Source organism: Anser anser (genome assembly GCF_964211835.1).
Source record: "Anser anser genome assembly, chromosome: 2".
NCBI lineage: Eukaryota > Metazoa > Chordata > Aves > Anseriformes > Anatidae > Anser > Anser anser.
Window position 1 is genome coordinate 131,038,184 of NC_139721.1, and position 23,197 is coordinate 131,061,380.

At 36.8% G+C, this 23,197-nt stretch overlaps 1 protein-coding gene across 8 annotated transcripts in view; it reads left to right on the top strand.

Annotated features, from left to right (window-relative positions):
* Positions 1-12,177, top strand: part of SNX13 (sorting nexin 13) — a 68,889-nt gene extending 56,712 nt beyond the window's left edge. For 5 of the 8 annotated variants that reach the window (XM_083823561.1, XM_083823557.1, XM_083823558.1 and 2 more), the window contains 7 exons: positions 482-592; positions 1,298-1,459; positions 2,626-2,697; positions 4,826-4,971; positions 6,776-6,844; positions 7,981-8,093; positions 8,612-12,177. In XM_083823561.1, coding sequence (XP_083679687.1) covers positions 482-592; positions 1,298-1,459; positions 2,626-2,697; positions 4,826-4,971; positions 6,776-6,844; positions 7,981-8,093; positions 8,612-8,859 — 921 coding nt within the window. In that variant the 3' untranslated portion in view covers positions 8,860-12,177. Of the gene's footprint in view, positions 1-481; positions 593-1,297; positions 1,460-2,625; positions 2,698-4,825; positions 4,972-6,775; positions 6,845-7,963; positions 8,094-8,611 lie in introns of all 8 variants that reach the window. The other 3 variants (XR_014579434.1, XR_014579435.1, XM_083823559.1) reach the window with 2 other exon arrangements.
* The last annotated feature ends 11,020 nt before the right edge of the window (positions 12,178-23,197 follow it).

The following is a 23,197-nucleotide window of genomic DNA, read 5'->3' on the forward strand; positions in this document are numbered from 1 at the left end:
CCCCTTGAGCTGGTGAGGTTACCATTGTGTTGTTTGTTTGTTTGTTTGTTTTTAGCACTACACCACTTAACTTTCTTTCATTGCACTTATTTTTGTGGTTACCTTCTCTTGTGCCATTGCGTAAGGATTGGCACAGCACCCACTCTGCTCTGTAGCAGAACCACACAACTTCTCCATTCAGATAAGGCCTAGCTTTGACTTCACAGGGACTTCCCGTTGACTGACTTGATGGACATGTTAATAAATAATGAAAGCGTATTTTTCTGTGAGATGTAATAATTAACATAAAAGTTAAAATTATAGAAATTACCAGGCAGCAGATTGTTTCCATCTTTAGAGTAGTGTTGGAATAAAATTTAGAGAATGAATGAAAAAATACATTGCAAGATACGGTGCTTTTGGGCATGATAAACTTTTGCTGAACTGCATGAACTTTTTCATAATTAATTAAAAAGTGCCCTTCAACAATTATTTTACTCAGCTCCTGTTAAATCCTGAAATGATGAAAGCGTCTCCAGCTCTAGCCCATTATGTGTATGACTTCCTGGAGAATAAAGCCTACAGCAAAGGGAAGGGAGATTTTGCACGGAAGGTAAGAATGTTTTGCACTATTAGGGAAACTTTAGTAGAGCATTTATTAGTGTGATGACTGCATTAAATGGAGATATTTAACCGATATTAAGCAGCTTTATAGCACTTTCAAAAAAGATTTCAAGTGAGTTGTTTTAATATTTGTGAATAACAAAGTATTTCAGGGTACACAGAACCAAAAATGTACTATTTCTATAGCAGGTACATTTATTTGTATGACAATAAAATCAAAATTTTGAATTGGGCACCACATATTGCACTAAGAGTTTATAAAACATGTTTTTGTTGCAAATTACTTTGTCAGTGACATCTGTGATTTTTTTGTTAGTCTCATTCCTTCTAATATCCTTTTTCAAATCTTTGCTCTGTATTTGCTGTTGTTACCATGCTGTCCACTCTTCAGCCGAAAAGATGAAATGCATTTCCCTTCAGAAGCAGCTGCTGTGTGTTTAATTGTTGTAAACATTCAGAGCCATTGATCATATTCAGAGCTCTGAGCTGTGCATCCTTTTTGTTAAGCTACCAGAAATATTCAGAGAACTGTTGGCCAGTCTCTGCATTTTGCTGCATTTTGTAATGAACTTAAGCAACTGGAGTTGTTCCTTATATTATTGTTCTCTAGAACAATGTGATACTTCTCATAGTGTATTAATTTACTAGTGTCCTCACAGATTATACAATTCTGGTTAAACATCTTCCCCTTCAGATGGACACATTTGTAAACCCACTGCGTAACTCTATGAGAAATGTATCAAATGCAGTCAAGTCTCTCCCTGACAGCCTGGCAGAGGGAATGACTAAAATGTCAGACAACATGGGTAAAATGTCAGAGAGATTGGGACAAGACATAAAGCAATCATTTTTCAAGGTAAGAAAATATTTGGTAGTTAATGCGTACCAGTGAATTAATAGGAGACTAGCTATCAAGTCATTTAAACTCACGTTGTGTGCTATAATGAAAAGTTACATCAACAGACAGGAAAGCAATCTGTTTTATACCTATGCACTTCTAATAAGGTTCAGCAGTCATTATAACACAAATGTAGAGTTCTCTTTGGTATTATGTAACATATTTGAAGATGGAATTTATGCAGGGACCCGTTAATTCAGGGCAGCCACTTGAGAAGAATATGGTTGGTAAAAATTGAATGCTCCTCCATTCTCATAAAACTAGGTTGTGGCATTTGCCTCTTTCAATAGCAAAAGAACATATGTATTGAAACTTAGAATAAGGAGAGAGCTTCTTTTCTGCTTATACCTTGCTGAATTCTGTTTTTAATCAAATTTTCTTTCTGCCTGTCCTGTCATCTACAGCTGTTATCTTTTCTTATCTGTTGTATTCCTAAAATACAACACCTTAAAGGTGTGGAGTAGTAGCAAGGCATGCTATCCAGAAGTCCCATAAAGTAGTAATCTTACCCTCTTTTCCCTCACCCTATTACTTGTCTTGCTGTACGGTCCTGTGGTCAGGAATCATTCCATTTTATAGTAACAAAACATTTATAGTAGATGTAGAACTGTAACCAAGATGAGTTAACCCTTAAACTATGAAAGGGAAGAACAAATCTGTGATGTATGGTTTTGTTGCTTTTTTTTTGTTTGTTTGTTTTTTTAAATGTTGCTTGTGAGAGAATGACCACCTCTGGACTTTGTCATTGCTGGTAGCTTCCCTGGTGTGTATGTCTGCAGTTATACTCACTGGGAATTCTTGTGGTAAAGAGCAATTATCTAAAGAAACATCAGTCCAATATGGATTTATAGATGTTTTTCAGTTGAAGCGCTAGGCACTTGGGAAAATATGTGGACTGTCTGAATGGTATTGATAACTTCAGCAGCTACTGGAGAATACATGCAAGACTTGATTTGTTGGAAGACAAAAGGTCTGCTTTATGTTTATCCGCTTCACTATATAACTGACTTTTGGCCAGTTTGGTTTTCATTTTTATAATCATTTTGGTTAGAATGGCAATAAATCAGGTTTGTTTTCATACAGTATTTTCCTTCATAAACATTACATTTTTGATTTCATTGCAGGTGCCTCCTTTGATCCAGAAAACCTATTCAGACCCTGACCATTGCCGTGTTGCAGCACCAATTGATGACAATGTGAGTCTGACACTTGTCCCTTCAAAGATGAATCTTCTAAAACCAAATTAAAGATTTAGTTACTTTGTTAAGCAATGTATTTATCTTCTGACAAATAAACCACTTAAAAACTACTTATTTTTTAAAAAAGAAACTGATACGCTCCCTTTTAAAATTAACATTTTTTAGTACTAAAATAGCTTGCATCACAGTGCAGTAACTTAAAATTCATATGACACTGCTTTGGTGTTTTGTATTTTTTTATATGTTTGCATTTTTTTTCTGTCTTCTTCCTATTTCTTTCTGTTCAGTGGTAGTACGATACCAGACTGTTATATTATATTACATTATTTCAGTTGTCTTTTTATAGAGTCTGGTTTCTGAGGTGACCTTTTAGGGAGCATTCATTTAATGGATCAGAAGTAGTGTTTGGTATGTTTTGAAGAGAGGGAAGAAAAAAAAAAACAACTTCATATATTCCTGAATAATAAACTTTCAGTATGTGGATACCTTGAATGTATGAGGTAATAATATTAGGAAACTTGATGGTGAAGTCTAAGCTCTTGATGTTATCATAACTATGGTATTTTGCTGTTGTTTTGATTGAAACATTGATCATATATGTGAAAACAATTGGAGAGGGGAAAAAAAACGAAACCTTCATCTTTAAGTAGGACAGAAAGGCCATAAGATTACCAGTGATTATATGCAATTTGTTATGGTCATAAGTCTGCACCTGTTCTGCCTTTCACATTTCATGTTTTTCAATCACATCAAAGCATTCCAGTTTGTCTTCCTGTGCATAACTGCTATGATGGCTTGGTAGATGTATTTTTACTCAAATAACTTAGATTTGTTCTTCTGGGTTTTCTTTTTACCTCATTGTTTTTCATTAAATCAGACTATTTATCTGTAAATTTGTAATTACAAATGTGTATCTTCTAACACTCCTGAAGCTGCTATTTTTTGCATGGGAAAAATTAATATATTTCAAATATATGAGCAGCTTCTCCACAAATATTTCACTGATCTTCTGTAAAGTGAATAGAAGCTTCAATTCTTGATAGCTTCTAATTTAACATACCATGTGTTTCTGAAAGGCAGATTTCAAATGTTTTAAAACCCTTCAGTTCTGAACTGCTCTGAATTCTACACAGTCACTAAATCAGACAAAAATATGTCAATTTGAATAGAATTTTACATTTCTTATTTCTTAAGCTAGGGGAAACAATACTGTAAAAGTGAGGCATGGATCCATGACACCTTCAGCTGAATGATGAATCCGCTGCGTTCCATTTGTATATAAAAATGTTCTTGGTACTCTTAACCACAGTTCTAGCCTTAGAAACTCACTCTGAAGTGAGATGTACCTGTGTAGCCCACCAAGTAAAATAAAAATTCTCCGGTAGCAATGAGGTCTTGCTACTTCTTCTGTGGTAGCATTAACAGCGTAGTGGAAACATGAGTAAAATGCAGGTGAAGTTGCACCGCTTGCTGAAACCAGTCTTCCAGTTAGAGCATTTCAGATTTAAAATAAAACACCAAACCATGAAGGTTATATGTGGAATGTAAAAATCCTAATCCAAAACCACAGAAAAGGTATTGAGTCTTTATGTTTTTCTGAGGATATAAGATAATTTTAACTTTTAATTTGCTATTCTATAAAGTTTTAATAATGAATATAAAGTTTAGGTAATGACTGAGTCAAAAAATCACGTTCATTGTATTTGAGATAAACAACTGTGGTCTTTTGTGCAGTACTGTGCAATACAGTAACTCCAAATGCTATGTTTTTACGTAATAGTTTAAGATATGCTATTAACATAAAGTTTAGATTGCTGTAGTTTGGCATATAAGCAGGCTTTGTTGTTAGCAGCTACTGTAGGATACAAAATAATAACAGGAAAAATTAATACTCTTACTAAAATTTAGTAAACTTCCTCAAACTTTAATATTTTAAAAATAATGTAGATGTTGACTGTCACTACAAATGTACACTATCCATCTTTAAAAACAATTTCACTTAGTTACTGAATCCCCTATATTAGGATTTCAATATTTTTTTTTGTCTTGTGAAGTAGCTACTAAAAACTGTACCTTTCTTGAGCTGAAGTAAGTTTACTAATTGATCCTATTTTTACTCGGTCAGGTGGATGACAATATCCCGCTTAGAGTAATGCTCCTTCTGATGGATGAAGTCTTTGATTTAAAGGAAAGAAATCAGTGGTTAAGAAGAAATATAAAAAATCTGCTTCAACAGCTTATTAGAGCAACATATGGTGACACAATTAACAGGTACTGTTTTTCTTGTAGAGAGCTATTGTGTAAGTGAAGCTATGTAGAATGTGTCTAGAAATCCTTTTTGGTATTGCTCAGCTACTGTGTTTTATATCTTCTTGCCTTCCCCTTTAAAGAGGATTGGGAAAGGAAGTGCAAACATGCTGTAAAAAGGTGATACACACAATGTTGCTGAAAGACCAATTCTGGTCACTCTTACATGCCAGAGAACTTCCACAAAAGTTTTCACATATCCACAAGAGTTCATGGCTTTTGTGAATGGAACTTAATACTAATGGTATAAATTTTTTTCACCTGTGTTTTAACATTATGCTTTTTGCTGTTAATACTCTTCATTACTTTCTGCCATATTTCTGGTTTCATCTCTTTGGTGCTACAAATGATACACTAGCACTATCAAGTTGGGTGAACTGTACTTGTACTTAGTTGGTATGTTACCTTTTTCCTCTCACTTTAAAAGATGGAGGAGAGAAAGGTAAAACACTACTGTGGGATCCCACAATTACGTCTCTGTAATTCAGACATACCCCTTTCATTCATGTGCAAAGCAAATTAGTAGTGCTAAATAATTAATGTTTATTGTTAATCTACAGACTTAGAATTCTACTGCTTCCAAGTTTTTCCTTTCTAATCATTTATTTTTGAAAAGTAAGTCAAAATAAAGAACAAAGTCTTCTAGAAGCAATTTAATTGACATTAAGTTGTCGATTTGGTATGGGGCTGTGAATCAAAACTTGATTTCTCTCAGTGAGAAGTGCGCTTTCTATTACAATGAGGAAATTCCCAAAAGAGTACTTTGTACCATTCATGAGTATATTTGTAGTGTTTTTGTTATCACTATTTCAGATAAACAGTTCTCATGGTACCAGTAGTGGTGATGCCTTGTAATAATATAGCACCGGATTGCTTTCAAATACTTCCTAGTGGGAAGATGATAATTATGTTGAGACCTGTGCTTCTAAAATCATGCTAATCTATTGAACAGCTCTGTGAACAATTTTTGCTGTTTTCAGATTGTGATATAACAAACTAGCTGAGTTTGTACACAGACGACAGCTTTCTTAATGCAGAGATATGTGCAGAACTATTTTCCTTCTGCATTTGGGACTATTCCAGATGTTTACAGCTTCTTCTGGTTCAGCAGTCGGGCCTTGTTTTAGCAGATCCTTAAAATTTAATGACATTCTGCCGCAAAGTTCTGTTTTTACTTTTTTTTTTTGAAAATTAAATTCAAATTTTTTTTTAGGAAGTCAGTCCTGGGATTTCGATGATGCACAGATGTTTATAGCATTTCTGTAAACATGCCAAATCTGAATATTGAGCTGTGTGTATGTATCGAAGAAAGAAGGTCAAACTTTATGATCAGTCAATTTGTGTTCAAGATTACAAAGTAACTTCATATATAAGTAGGATAATTTGAAATTTTAAGTCAGTTCTTTGCTTACAGAAGCAGAATTTGAAGTATACTCCATGAAGAGGAGAACTCTGCAAGCAGAACATCTATATAACGCCGAAGGGGGATGTAACGTCAGTTTTCCAACCTGCTTAGTCATCATGCATTTGCTCAAATGGAAAAAGTCTTTAATTTTAGCAGTGTTCAAAGAGTGATCAGTGAGCTTAGATTTTTATCTTGAGAATTGGTGTTTGCCTTCCTGATATGCAGCTTTATAGAACCTATGTACGGAGTTGGAGAAAAGCTGAAGTTACACTTTGTTTGCACCAGAATGCTTTTCAAAATGCTATGCTTTTTTTTTTCTCTATGTTGTAACAACAAAATGAGACTTTGTTGCTTTGATTTTAGGAAAATAGTTGATCATGTTGACTGGATGACATCTCCTGAACAAGTAGCAGATGCTGTAAAACGCTTCAGGTACATCTTTTATGACACATGTTAAATATAAAGTGCTTGTCAATTGATATCTAATATCTGCGTATCACTTCCATTCATTTTGTGTGAGGAAATTATTACCGTATAGAAATACAGTTTGAGTAAGTCCTGCTTCTTAATTGTTTTAAGTGAGTGAAAGTATTTGTGACGTGGAGAAAAATGTTTTACAGTTTTCTCCTTTTCCTTAAAGTTCTTTGTTAACTGGCCCTGAAGAGCTGTGGTGTTGTTATATCTCTGAATTCAGGATGTGACTGAATGAAGTGTCTTGTTTTCCTTGATGAAGGCATGTGCATGCCCAGTCTTAAAAGGCAAGCAGTTGTTAATACTAAAAACCCTAGCTCTATGCTAATACATATTCCATACAAGATGGAACAATTGAACTGAAGTCTGAGTTTGAATTTGTCAAAGAACCTCGTGCAACAATCTGCATGTTACATCATTTTCTTTCTAGAAGTCTTCATGGCTTCTGCAAAATTTGTTGAGCAATAGCACCCCCCCCCCTTGCCTTTTTCTTGGGGTGCGGGGTGGGGTGATAGATGTACAGTAGGATAACCTATTAGCCAAAGGGTCATACTTTAGAGATACTCTGTTATTCTTTAATAAAGTTGAGTAAAAACACGTGTGTCTTACTCAGAAAAAGAATGCGTCATTCACTGAGGAAAAAATAGCTTTTCAGACAGAGGTATGTGTTTTGCATGGGGCATTATAGTATAATGAAATGACCTCATCTCAGATTTAGCGTGTTCATAGATTAACTTCTGTCAGAGATCTGTTGAAATAATTGATAGACCTAAGGCTACAGTCTGTCAGTGGCAATGGAGACTGATTGGTAAAAGCAAATTTTAGATATATGTTATGCAACAAGGTATGTGGTATTTGGATGTTCCTGCGCTAAAGTAGCGTGAAGTTAACCACGAATAGATTGAGTGCATCATACTTCCTGCTTTGGATTATTACTTTTTCACCTTTCTTTTCCCTTCTCTGATATTTAAAGTGTGTTAGGTTCTCTATAATTACTTTCTTGTATTTATTTTATGAGATAGCTTGGAAGGGATTAAAAAGAGCCTTTCACTTGATTAAAATGTTAATGTATTTTGACAGATTTGCTTTTGTTACAGAGATGCTTTTTGGCCCAATGGCATTTTAGCAGAGACTGTTCCACGGAGAGACAAAGCTATTAGAATGAGAACAAGAGTGGCAGGGAAGACCAAATTACTGGAGGTAATGCCAGGTAAGTGGGTTTGTGTTTGAAGCTAAATAATCCTTACCATCTAGTGGTGCTGGAGCTAATGTTAGTGTTCTTGTTGATTTACTGAAACGTTGACTTATTAACTGTGTCCAAATGAAAGTGGTTTTAATTATTAATGCACTGAAAATCTTCACGTGTGGTACCTTTGCAACTGTAGTTCTTAGAACCAACCCTCTAGTTTCACTAGAGGATTTAAGCTTAGTACATTAAAAATATATATTCCAATGCAGCGTGATTTCACCATAAAAAAGCATACTCATTTTTTGTATATTTTCCACATATACAGTGTGAAAGAGAAGTAATTTTCAGAGATCCTTTCTGCTGTAAGAGAACTGTTAGCTTAATCGTGTTATATATAACAGAGGTACTGTTACTTCAGATTTCAGGTGACATAATTTTTGAAAAATTTATACAAATTACTCAAAAAGACTTAATATTCAGTTTAAATTTGTTGTTATCAGGTAGAATTTAATTTAAACATGTAATTTTTATTTTTGTAGATGAGCTGAAGCACATCATAGGCGCTGAGACAACTCGAAAAGGCATTCTTCGGGTCTTTGAAATGTTCCAGCACACTCAACTGAATAAGAGAATGGTGTATGTCTTTCTGGAGAGATTCCTAGAAACCTTATTTCCACAAAATAAGTTCCATGAGCTCTTCAACAAACTGCATTCACGGTCAAAGCAGATGCAGAGGTACAAACAGAGACTACACACTACTCAAGCGCCTTCCTTGCAGAAAAGGTGACACTTCAAACCTATTAAGCTGGTGTATGTTTGTCCAGGACTAATTACTTGGGCAGATTCTCTGGGGCTTCAAACTCACATGCTGTTACTTCTGCACCAGTCTTTTAGTGTCACATATTAGATTATTAATGCATCTGTAAGACCTGTGGATCTTCTCATCTTCACTTGTAATTCAACCACTACCAGAAGGGTTCGTGTGTCTTAAATGATTTGGTGCGTCTTCATGCAACATTGAGAAGAATACTGGCCCATTATATAAGAATGCTGATTCCTTCCGTTCCTGAGTTGATGTTTGCCAGCAATGAAAAGTGCCAGACTGTTTGAGTGAAGCACAACAGCTATGGCGATACAGTGGAGGAAAAGAATGTTTTGGCACTGGGAGATAGTGCAATGTGTGAGAATCAGGTGGAATTGTTCTACCTTATGGCTGTTGAGACTCCGTAGGGCTTATTTAACATTCCTGTAAAGGCTGAGCTAACATGAAAAGCAGTCTCTGGAACAGCAGGTTCATAGGGGAGGGGAGATACAATTACGCCCCCATCATAAAAGTATATTTATTAAAGAAAAGTTGGGGTAATGTGGTTTTTATGCCACATAAAGTTTACCTTTTATGTTTTGAAAAATAAACTAACATCTATCGGGGGGTTTAGTAAAGGCAGAGGTGCAGTAGAAATAAACCCTTTATTCTGATTATTCTGTAGCTCTAAGGGCCATACTCTGCTCTTACAGCACCTGGCATACATTTTGCATGTAACTTCAGTGGAGAAGGGGCATCATATTTATGTTCAATTGGTGTATTTGAACATATGTCAAGTTGATAGTTGTAGAAGGAAGGGGGTACATGTTTCAAAGAGGACAGACATATCATGTTAGAAGATGAGGAAATGGCATGAAGAAACAGTTCTCACGCAAGTCCCCTCTTAAAATCTGAAACACTTCGGGTGTAAAAGACTGTCCTACCCAATTGAAGGATTCCTTACCTTTGGGTGTGCAAGCCTCATGGAAAAATGTTCGAATTAGTTGGTTCCTTACAGATAAAAGATTTCATTAGTCATATGCAAACATTTGGAAATTCCTGAATGCATCTCAGTGTATATATGAAAATAAAAAGGAGATAAAACTACAATATTTTTTTAAATATTTTTTTTATTTTTTTGCATAGTGTAAAATTTTAATAAAAATTTGACATCAAGGCCCCACATCCATCTGTTTAGTTTCATCGAATAATTTATGTCCAACTAAAAATAAAGTAACATGAGTAATCCTGTTTGGCCACAGCATATCTCAGTTTGTGTTTTCTTTTTCATAGTCCCCTGCTGTTTATGAGCACCACTATCCAGGTGAATAGAAAGATCCTGCAGAGTCCATATTTTTTCTGAACACTAAATACAGGGTAAGATACAGCTATTGATCAAGGATCCTTATAGCAATTCGTGTCGAAATGGGAACAAATGATCCTTTTATGCAAGGGGGGAACACAGACTTTTTACGAAAGTGTTCTAAGAGAAGATAGAAAGCTCTTAAAGGACTTAGTTAAATTGACTGAAGCCTCTATATAGATATTTTTTTCTTACGGACTCTATTCACACAATGTAGCCTTTTATCATACTACTTAATGGTGATCATATTGTACTGTTAACATTCTCATACAGTATGCATGGGCTCAAGTGCACTTGTTTTTTTTCTTTATTGCAGAACTAAATACTGTAAATTAAATCCCTTTCTTTTATAATTTCTAGGAAGACAAGTTGGCAAATATGTATGAATCCTTCCCCCTTCCTCTCTGCAGGTTTTGTAGAAACGTGATGATTAAGTGCTGTTGAGTTTAACAAAATTCTTGAGTTCCTGTGTGAAGTAATCAATATAGCCAGCTACTATTGTTTACATGTCTGTATTTTCCTCTGATGTCAGGGTATGCTCTGTTATACCTGATATCTGACTGATAAAGGTCATTCAGCAATTGTTCTTGGTGATATAGTAAATATATCATTGATACTACCAAACCTAATTTATATCTTTTAAATCACTGAATTAGTTATGCAGTATGAAAATGGGAAGTTTAAATACTGTTTTGTCAAATCTGTGGAGCCTCTTTTCTATCTGCAGGTACCATGAAAAAAAAATCAAGAGTGATCGTGTGCAAATTTGGGATTTTCTTAATTGTCTGGTACATTTCTGTACAAAAAAAAAAAATAAAATAATATCTCTAGGAATGTGAACTGAACATAATACAATGTGTTTGTTAGTCATTTTACTTAATGAATTTATTACGTATATATACTTATACACACATTTATATACATGTGTGTGCATATGTATATATGTACTAAAGTTTTGTCTTCTGTATTTAATTACAGAACTTGGCTTCCTAATTCAGTGGTGCCTGTTAGCTGGCAAGAATGATCAGAAATGAATATTTTTTGTTTAAAAGTTTGTATGTATCTTTATTTAAGTGGTTTTCCTGTTGACGATTTAAAATATCTGCCCTGTCAACCCATGCAGCCTGTTATCCTATAAAGTCTCCAAAACTGAATGTTAATATACAGCACTTAAGTTTCTGGATGTATCTTCTGGCCTTCGGGTGCTGTGACTGGCTGCCGAAAATTGTGCCATTGTCAACAAATGCACTTGTTTTAGCCTTAATTATTTTTAAGAGAAAATGAGCAATTCAATTTTTCATTTGGTTCATCCTCAAGCTTGTGCTGCTGGTGTTTGCTAGAACTAAACAGTAAATTTTAAGTGCTACCAGAATGTGTACCAAAATAAAAATATATGAATTCCACAATCTAAATTTTAATTTTGTGCAATATTTTCATTAAATGCATGTGTATTTGAATAACTGTAAAATAAATGAATTTTTAATGTTTTGAAGTCTAGGTTAAAAATGTCTTCTCAGCTAAACAATTTTGCATTCTGTTGTTGCGTTAGTTTATTTAAGGACTTGTTTTAAAAGTCTTATTTGTTATTCCTCTGTTAATTCCCTTGTTCTTAATGATCATTGCTCATATGAGCATAGCTCATACATTACAAGGGAAAAATCTGAAGAGCACATCTCATGAATATAGCTGTTATAAATTACTTGTGCATATCATTGTACAGTAAGTGTCAGCTGTGTGCCTGATTGTTCTATTAATGCTTTTTCCCTCCCTTCCCCATCCTGTCGTTTCCGTAACAAAGAATGAACATGAAACAGACTGCCAGGGTCACTTCTACTGGAAGGCTGAGGACTCTGAATTATTTTTTTTGGAGTTTGCATTTATGTTCTGTCCAAAGCTAAAAAAAAAAAATAAAAAATTACACTAATAAAGTATTAACAGGATTATTATGAGTCTCACTGTTTGTTTGAAAAATAACTTTCTCACTAGCAGGTATGAAAGTTTCTTAGCTCTGGGAGAAAAAATCACTGAAGATAAATATTGCTGCTAAGTGCTGCTTTAAAAAAAAAAAAAAGGTAATTTCCTGATTTTAAAATGCTTTATAAACTGGTTTTACTTTTAACAAGTGAATCACTACATTCATTCTCAATCAGCATTTTCAGTGTCCTGTATTCTAAAAGGATATATACAGAAACTGTAATTATATGGTGCATGCTTTTTTTTTTTTTTTTTTAACTATTTGGCTTTTTTCCCCTGGGTTTATTTTTGCAGCAGCTGGATCTACCATGGGAGAGCACAATTGTTACCCTTTTGATATATTTATTCCAGCTGTTTCACATTCATCAAAAAGATGTCCTGAGCTACAGAGATGTTAGTTCTTTGACCCTAGGGTAAAGTGTTTACTGTTTTCACTAACTTGCACAATGTTGCTACAGGATATAGACACATGTCAAGAATTTCATTAACTTTGCAAATTCATATTTATTGAGGCTGTTATCCTAGGATAATTTCATGACAGGAAATTCACTCCATTATAATTTTTTTATAAAATTCTTAAAAGTATCTGCCGTTTGTTAAATGAGGGTCATATGTGCCTGTGGCTTATTTAATTCTCCAATCTATCACGTTATCTGGTTTATATTGTTTGTGGTGTTTAGTGTATGTGTGAGGATTGCTGAAGATTTTATAATGTTTGGTAATCAGCATCACTCTGATTTATTTAACTACAATTTTCATGTTTTTTCTCTTGGAAGTAAGGAAATTATATAATGGAAACAACAAGTTTACTTCTGTTAAGGATTTAAAAAGAAAGTAAGCTTTCTTTTCATGAACACTTTGAAACACTTACGCCTCTGCAGTTCCCCCACCGCGGACACAGCAATATGCTTGAATATTTCTGAATGTAGGTATCTCAAATAACTGTTTCCCATGCTGTGTCTCTGTAAATTACTCTGGCATGTTGGGGTTTGGATAGGGGAAATCTGCATGTTAAATTATTTGACATCTAGTTTAGAAAGGGCTAACTGGAATTCTTCTTTGACATTTTAGAACTGAGCTGGCCCATAAGTTAATTCTGAGGTTGATTTAACTACAGAACTAGATTATACTGAATTTACTGGAAATCAAGAGCTATTTATTGGGAGGAAGGAATACAGTTTTCAAAAATGTCCTTGGTCTTAGCATAGCACTTTTAAAAAGCAAATTCCAAGTAATCTTTTCAGTCATTGTGTCCTGGATTTTCTCAGCTTGAGGTTGAGAAATGCTGTAATTCTGCATTGAATCAAGAGAGACAGAATTTTCAATTAGCACTGGAATCTTAGGAGCTTCTGAAAAACTTGTGGGAATTGGGAACATTTGTTCATTCAGAACATGTGGAAGATTGTGCAAGTGATCCAGTTATTCCGTGGACAAAATAACTAGAACTTTAAAAACTTGTTCTTTTTACCAGTGCTAGGATAAGTACAAAACTTCCTTTGCACAAGTCAGCTCATGTTAGCAAGCTATAGGTTTCTTATTTTTCAGTTTGAAAGTGAAGTTAATCTGGATTATGAAAGAAAACATTTTCCTCTTGGTTTTCAAGGACTTCATACAAAACATTGGAAACAAACAAGGTGTGCTTATACCTAATATAAAAACATTAAGAGGTATTTGGGGGGAGAAAAGGATAGGAGGCTCATTCAGTGTTCTGCGGTCTTGGGTAATCACATCAACACAATGTGGAACTTCGATATCACTCAGTTTAGAATTCATTAATTTTGCTGACTATCTGCAGTGCTGGGAAAGGAAACAGTGGTCTGGATTCTCTAGTATATCACATATATTTAAAAACAACAACAAAAAAAACCACCGAAGGTATTTTTTATGTGTAGGTTCTAAGGGCTGCTGAAGCTTCCAGTTAACAGCTGTGTTAAATGTCTTTTAAATACATTCTTACTTAGCAGGACAGGATATAAATACAGCTTGCAAAACTGGATTTCATTGACAAGGATGCTTTAGGACCAAGGTGCAGGCTTGTTCTTGTACTAGAAAAAAATCTTTCTGAAGTACCTGAACTATTAAAAGTGATTCCGTGTATTAACATTTGTGCTAACTAACTTCTTCACTTGCTATAGAATCCGTGCTATTTTTTTTTCCCTCTTAATAGTACTGAGACTACCAACAATGTATTGTCTAAAGGAAGTTGCCTTGAACCACAGCAAGCACGCTAATATTCAGTAGATAGCTGTTTGGACTCTTTCAGCTGCTGATATTGGGGACAAGACTAACATTCATGGGTGGTACTGTGTAGGGTATTAAGTTGTAGTCTTTCCAACTAATCCAGTAATTTGTTAAACTAAGAATACTAAATAGAATGACTTGAGCAGTCATTTGGTTTCTCAAGTTTAATTTTTGATGTTACGGTACTTTATATAGCAAGACTTCCATTGTGGCAAAGGCTTCACTGATTCAAAAAACCAGAATCACATCGTAATCGTAGTGACTTGTCATAACAGGTTATCACTAGTACGTATGAATGGAAGTGCGGGTGAATACTGGACAGGAAAGCATTTTTCAAAAGTTTTCTGATTATAATGAAAGAGAATCTGCATCTTCATCCAACTCACCAAAACAAAGAAAAACTACCACCAACGACAAAACTGATTAAGGGAGGTATATAAAGCTGTGCCACTGTCAACAATCCGAATCTTTATATCAAAAAACTTTTTTCTGTGCTGTAGCTGCCAATATTGATTGAGCAGTGGTTAAAATGATTTGGTGTTTACTAGCTAATTAGAAGAGTAAACAGAAAAAAACTACTTAAGTCTAATTCACTACCATTTGTAGAATTTATATGTAAAACTGTGTTTTATAACTGTGTTTCTTATAATCAAGGGAAGAATTTGAAGGAATTGGTATGGACAGTTAATAAAGTGAGATCCTCTGCATGTATTTGATTGATGCTCTCTCTCACTGGGCTATTTGTAATCTGAAGTCTCAGGGATGTACTACATCCTTGTCTGCATTCCACTTAATGTTGATTTGAGAGCACTAGATAATAAGGAATGATGTAATACAAACAGAACCTGATAAACTATAGTGTTTTTTTTTTGTGTGTATGTTTTTTAACTGCAGTTGGAGAGTGTGGGGGAGAAAAGTGTTGCTTCTTATTTATTTTTCCACCTTTTTTAGAGGATTTGAGTGCCTGACTTCAGAAGAGGTACGAGTACTACTTAACTGTTTTTTCAAAGCTAATATAGTATAGCAACTAAAATTACACCCAGTATCTGAGCATAACATTATATAATATTAGTTTCATGATTGAATGTGCTTCTTTGCTTGCAGCCTACAGTACAAGCGAAATTATTTTTTTACTCATCCACTTTTACCACCAAAACTTAAAGTCCAAGTTTCTTGCTGCAAAAAACAACATTCATGAGACTTCCTTGCCATCAAAGCTCAGAATTTGTCCCAGGTGCTTCTCTCTTGAAATACTGCTAACTACAGGTCTTCATTGATTGATACATGAGCATAACCATTCGTAACGGTTTGCTCTCTTGTTTGAAGAATCATGAAAGCAAAATACATTATGGTAAGTTCTGGCAGATTCTGCTCGTTCATTTTTGTAGTCATCAGAGAAAGCAGACAGCAGTATTTTGCACACACACAAATTAAATCATTAAGAAATCCACACATCTTTATGTGCCATTTTGCACAGCAGTAGCAAACATCTAGGTAAGAAAAAAAAAAAGACTTGTGTACATCCATGTGCCTTTTTTGTTGATGCTGAGAGTGTTCAGAGATTCAGGAAGTTTTCCTTGAAGTTGCCCTTGAAGTATGGACAATGTAAACACCTTTGTGGTTAAGTGGTGGCGTGGATTCATCCATTTCTCAAGTAGCACTGGCCTGGCTTCAAGGCAGAGGGGTTGTGTGTGGAGAAGGTGTGAGCAAGGAATCCTGTGCTGTTGGAATTACAGATGTTTAGAGCACAGAAATAACAAAAAAAAAAAAATAAAAGCTTTTTATTTATAAATAAAGGTAAGGACGTGGAATGAAATCTTGGTTAACAGAAGTTGGAACAAAATGCCAATGCAAATGCTAAATTAGTGAGTTTGCTGTCTTTGAAGCTGATTTGACCATGTATGCTTTTCCCTCCTGCATTGTAGCAGTTTCTCTATAAGGTGAGGAAAAAATCACATTTAGGACTCTTATTTCTGGATCTGTGTTTTGTGGGCCTGGAATAATATAATTTAAAAGAAACTTCTCTTTGCTATGGACAGTTCCACATGCAAGATAAATTCCATTGCTTAATATTATATTGCTAATAATATATATTAAATTATATTATATTAATATATTAATAATATATTGCTTAATAGTCTGCTGCATCTTTTGAGTCATTTTAATTCACAAGACCTAAGAAGAAAATCTTGCAAAGGTAGTTACCTGAGATGTTTTCAACATTTGCTTAATATATCATGTTTAAGGAAAAATGTTATTGATTCTCTTTATTTATTTATTATTTTTATTATTTTTAAGTAGTGTTTGAAGGAGAGTAGTTATAGTCTTGTTTGTGCTTAGTAGGTTTTTCTTCATCAGCTATTCTTTAGTCAGTGTAGGAATACTCATGAGACTTTTTTGTTTAAACTTGCAATAAAAAACAGTTAGAAATTCCAACAGTTCATTTAAATCAGATACAAACGTTATTTAGATATATGTTCTCTTTCAGTTATAAAGTCAATATTTAACCATTTCTTATTCCTTGGGTTGATTTGTTACAAGAACAACATGGGTAACATGCTTCTAAAAGCAAATTTATTTTGAAGGAAATTGCATATTGTGGGTGTTAGGGGGTTGAATGACACACGGGATAAGGTACCCGGGGACAGGCTGTGAAGGTACTGAGAGCAGTGAGGAAGATCTGGGACAGAGGAGCTGAATGTCCTAATGCACCTTCCCCCTCCTGCAGTTCTAATCGCGGGGTTAAGCAAGAAGCCAGGCAGCAGATCTTGGATCTGCACCCCCCCATCCATCCTTCCTACTCCCTGCAGAGTGTTTGGGTTACATTTTATGGCTTCAAAACTGAAGGAGCCCACCTATTGGCTTGGTTTGCTGCTGACATTTCACAGGAAGAGTTTTCATATGAGACAAAAACAAATACCTCAGAAATATTTATGAATTTTGATCCAAAACTTGATGACAGAGTTCCAGAACTCTGTTCTCATTTAATCTAATCCTGAACCACCTCCATGGACTACATTCCTCTCATAAAATACACAGCACATAAAATACTTTGTGATCGGTGTGTGATGGGCCAGCACTGCCTGAGATCTGTTTGGTACAAAGAAGGTGATGGAGTATGTTGGTCTTGGCAGTGCCTTGTGGTGATATAGCTGCGATAACAGGGAACTGACACACAGCAGGTGTGCAAGGAATAAGCAAAAACATTTTATTATGCTAATGATCATGAAACTGAAGGCCAGAGAATGTGAACTATTTCTAAGGCCCCTGACACTTTCAAGTGGTCTTACGGTACGTGCTTGCCATCATGTGTTCAGCTGTGGGGAGTGTTGAGGAAAAGATGTTAATGAAATGCTGTAGTTAACAGAGACCCAAAACTTCATGTTATTGTGTAAAAGTTACCTTAAAAATAAATGAGTGGAAGGTGTAGCTTGAAGTATTTTCCACTGAAGCATTTAGGATCTGTACATCATAGCATACTTGGCGTTATGTGGGAGTGGTTTACGTTTTCTAGTTGGGTTTGGGGGCACAGGAGTGAGTGGGGGACCGAGCCCTGCAGGATGGGGCTGAACATATGCTGCAAGTCAGTTCTTGGGTGGCATCTCCTTATGTTGGTGATGGAAAGCAACATCAAAATCATTTGTTCTGGTAATTCTGGTCGTTTTGGGAAAGAGGGAAGGATCTACTTTGAAAGTTCCTCTGTGACCACAGACATGCCTAACAGACACGTAGATCCTTTTGTTTCAATGGGGCTTCTCTGAAATTACTGGGGGTGGGGGTATGTGAGGAGGTCACCCTGGCTTCAGCAGGTAGGCCTGGCGTATCTTCTACATCGCATCATCCCCCTAGAAGGGCTTGTTGGGCCAGGGACCTCCTTGCCATCTGAACCAGGTCAATAGAGAAGGGCATTTTGTTTGCACGTCCATTTGCTGAGAGCAATCCCCTCCTGCGCCCTCCCAGCTCAGGCCTCTCACTCACGGAGCCCCGCATAGAGCTGGCAGGAGACAGCGGTGCTGCTTGCAGAGGCACGGGGTCAGCATGGGTCTCCTTGGGGAATAGTGGGCCCATCACGTGTCACTGCTGTCCTCGTGGGCTTCTTCAGGACTGCACCCACAGGCTTCAGCTTATTAACCAAGTGAGAGCTACTAAGATGGGCTTGAATGATAACTAAATCCATCAGTATACCAGTCTGGTGCAGGTTTTAAGTGCTGTGTTTACTGCTACTTATTGCTTGGACTAATTTAAAATATAAAAATTAAAATTTAATCTGACTGTGGTCACCCAAACGCTTGGGCTGAACTGCATTACCCTGGGGCTACGGGAAGCATAGCAGCGTTTTCAGAGATCCCGTGGGAAGGTTATGCTGACAGCTTGCACCCTTAGACTATTACACTACATTTATAAATATTTACCAACCTACCACTATATCTAACATTTGTTATATTATTTATCCTTTTTATCTTGAACCTCTGCCTTTTTACATTATGCTGAGATTTAGTAATGATTCCTCAGAGAAAGACGACTGGCAGATTTTGCCCTTAGTGTGTCAGTCCTGCCAACCCAGATCTGCAGCAGTTGGGCACTTTTACCCCTTAGCAAAAAAACCCTTCTAGCTACAGGTGTTTTTCTTTTTCTGTACGGGGGTTCTGGAAGGTCACAGAAGCATGAAATCTATCCTAATTCGGCTTAGCTGCTAATCACATATAGAGAAAGGAAAGTGTGACTGAGTATTGAGTAAATGTCAGTTGGCACCTGTTTTCACAATCTCAATTTGTTTTTCTTCTCACAGCATATTACACCTCCTAATTTAATTTGTGGCTGCCCTTTTCTCCTCCCAGCTGTCCGGGGCTGCAGCGCACACGTTCCAGCTGGTGTTATCAGGGTTTAGCTCGGCCCAAGGACCGAGCCCAGCAAATTGCTGGCTCCCGGGGACGTGCGGGGTCTCAGCACTCTCTTGCTGCCTTATCTCGCTTACAAGCTGGTAATTTGATTCTCGGGACCTGAAATGGGGTATGCATATTTCGAATACCTTTAAAACGTCTCCCATCCTAACTATGTTGTTTTGGGATTAGAACAGACTTTCGGTAACAGAGTGGCCCATTCAGCAGCTTTACAATAATTACAATGCTAGTGTTGACTTAAGTTTGTTTTTTTGAGCAAAGAAGTTCCTAATGGTATTTGCAGAAGGGCAGGCCGCCTGGCAATTATGCTGTGGATGCATCATGTGTTGGGGTTATGTTCTCCTTCCCTCCCATGTGCAGACACACAAAAACAGTGGGTCTGGAGAAATCCAGCATCCCCACCCCCGTGCCCCAGAAAAGTTTAAGGCAGTCCCCAAGTGACGTTCATTGAAGTAGCAAATTTAATTTCTTGGACCTCAGGCTATGATAGCTTAATCCTTCCTCTCTTTAACAGCTATCTTCAAAAAGAAGATGCATGGCTGTCTGGCGAAGTTAACAGACAGACTGGAAGATGATGAATTTGCAAGATACAGAAGCAAAGTGTTATCTCCAGAGCTTCCCTGGGAGAGGATCTGGGTGTTCCAGGTCAAGAAAGAAAATTGCCCAACCCTGTTCTCCCTGAGCAAATGTTTCATCTCTTCTGTCAGCTCTGTGAATTTCTAAAAATGACAGAAATCATATGTGGTGGTGCATGTTATGAAATAGACTGTTAGTTTGTTCTACAGAAGCTAATCTAAATTACCAGCTCTGACTACCACTGAGACCTGCAAATTCAACCTATTTCCATCCTGATAAGCTCACCGTTCAGCATCACTATTACTAGTTTGCTATTATTGTTGCAAAGGTATGACCCCTGTTACCAAATTTTGCAGTTTTAATGTGGGAGAAGCCCTGTATGGTAACGTATTCCCTATATTAAATGGTTTCTTTTCCTTTCCATACTTTCCATAAAGTGTTCCAGGGAGTGAATGTTAGCAGTTGTCTTTGAATAATAAATCAGATTAAATCAGATTGAAAACACATTTATGAAAATGGGTCCTACTAAACTAAGGAGTGTTTTTAGTTGTTTTGCTGTCTTTTTAATTTTTTTTTATTATTTTTTATTTTATTTTATTTTTTGGTGTGTGTGCCTTCATGGGAAAATATTTTGTCTGAAAAACATTTTGTTCAGAGGCAGTTCTGGTCAGTCCACCCTGTGGTTGCAGATGGTGTCAGCAGAACAGGCATCAGGCATGGGGTCTTGTAGCTGGGAGGGCAAAGTCCTGACTGGAAGCTGTGGCTGATCTGTCAGTCCTGCCGGGTCTCAGGGGCTATACAGATGCTTTGGAAACTTTTTCTACCCCCCAAAACTGTATGTTGTTCCTTCTCGCTCTTCTCTATAGGTTTCTTGATTCCACATTTCTGTAAAAGCTTCTGGTGCGCTAGAGAGCTGATGTATTAAAATGTTACCCTTGCCCTGCATGTACTCCATGTCTGTGGGACAGTTGTTTGAGAAGAAACAGCCATGTAATCTTTAGGTCTTGGTTTGTAGGTAGTCTCTGCTTACACATGATGATGAAAGAGGAATTTTTAGAAAAGTCAGTCTCGTCACAGCCAACTACTGCTCGAAGCTTGAACCTTGCCTCATGTCAAGGCTGTCACCATATAGGTTACTGTAGCTTGCTTTTTCTCCAGGTCTTGATAAGTGCAATCTTATCTCTTCAGAGTGCTGTCACAAAGACCATATTTTTGACTTAGGCTATTATCATTCTACTTTCATGCCATGGCTGCTTTCACAATATATGCTTTATAGTCCCCTGAACTTGTAGAAACAGTAATCCTAACAGGAGAAATTAAGCTACAGAGAGATCCCTTAACAAAGTCCAAGAAGTCATCTTTGCCAGTTTTTGGCATATATTAGGAGAATCACTTACTCATTTTGATTTGCAGGAGACTTCTTTCAAGGGTGTCATCTTGGAAGGGTCTCTCCCAGCTGTACTTCTTTATAATCCTCTTAGATCTACTGTCTATATACAGCAAACTCTCCTCTTGGCAAGCCCAACTGCTGTTGCTGGTGAGGGACCTCGTGCTGCCTTCCTGGGCACCCCATGGTGCCACGTGATAAAGGTTTGTTTTGCTGACATGTGTTTTACGTGTAGTCCCTGGTGTTTGACAAAAATATTTGAAAAAGGAAGTTTCTGCGTTTTGAATCTCAGTCTTTTTCCTATCTCCTGCTCTTGCAGGTATGCCACCGTAGAACTATTAGTTGACTTATTTTTTCTTGTATTTCCACATACTTTGTGCTGATTGCCACAATTCTGAGTCAAAAATGTGCTCATTATAGGGCTCTATCTTGAAAGATTTTCAGTTAACCCAGAAAGTGAAAGGTTTACGTAAAAAGTTGGAGCAAGCATGGGAACTGCTGGCAGCCTTCCTTCTCCCTTGCCTCGCCTTTCCATGTTTATTTCAACCCTCACGTTGAACCTTGTCCCTTCAGAAAGGTATCGCAGGGCTGACACAGTAAATACTTATTGTACTTGTTAGCCTATCAGTAATGACAGGAATGTCTGGTAGAACTCCAGTATGAGAGGGTTCATCTGTGCAGGCAGCTGAATTTCTCTTCCATTTGATCTCATAGAGGATGGGGCTGCCTAAGACTGTCACACTGAGATACAAGAAATAAAAATGAAGCTTGGAAGGAAAATAAACACCGGGGAAATCAGCACTGATGAGAGGCGGATGGATTGACTGTCCAAAGATCATTCCATCTCCTGATGAACTTTTGTTTTTCAAAGTGCAGAGAAATTCTGTAACAAAAATAAAAAAGGAAAGAAAAAACTTAAGGCATTTGGCTCAAAAGTAGGACCACTTGAAAATAAGTCTTCTCCCTTTCCTGCAGTAAAAGAGAAGTTGCTATCCTGAGTATTTCATCCCCAGCACATCTTGAAAATTCATGAGGTGTAACATCCAAACAAAGTTTGTCATGAGAAGCGGTGCATCCTCTTCCTGGCATCCTCTTCCTGCGCAGGAGGGGGAGGAAGAGAAATTTGGTGGAACATTCCTCTTGACCAGAGCCAAACAACTTCAGTCAAGAGATGCAAGAAAGGTTCATAGCTGAAAGTGCAGCAAGATTTCATACAGAAAAAAAATAGACATTCTACCAACTAGGAATAATTTACCTAAATAAATCAATAAAATGAGGCTTGTAAAAGAACAGCCTCTCTGTTACAGAATATCCCTGCTACACAGGTACTGCAATGTCAATATATAAGTACATATATGTGTATATATATATATTTTTTTCTGCCTGAGATGAACAACTCCTGCCCTGTGTTTCCTAAATTGCTCACACAGCTCCACTGCCCCCCCCAGCATGGTGGGAGAAACACTCAGTAGACCTTTCCAGAGCTGCAAAATTATCTTAGGTCTCTGCTGCTGAGCAGTTAGCAGTTCGACAGTCAAGGCAAGGAGGCAACACAGGCACCATGTACCTGGGCTTCTACTCTGCCAGCAAGTCAGAGAGCAGGGCGAGAGCTCCCCAGGGCTGCCCTTGTCTTGACTGCCTGTCGATGCCCACTTGGACCTTTCTGTATGGCTGAGAAATAAAATGTGTTGAAGGTCCTTCAATGACTGCAACTGCCAACTGCTGTTAGTTCAAGCTGTCTTTGCTAAAGCTGCCGTGCAAAAGCCAGTTGAAGATGCTCAACCTCCAGGTTGACCCCCCCTAACAAAGGGGGCTGGAGCACCAGTGGTGCCGTTTCTTCTCCCAGCTGATTACTGCTTATGCTCAAGGCAAAATTAAACA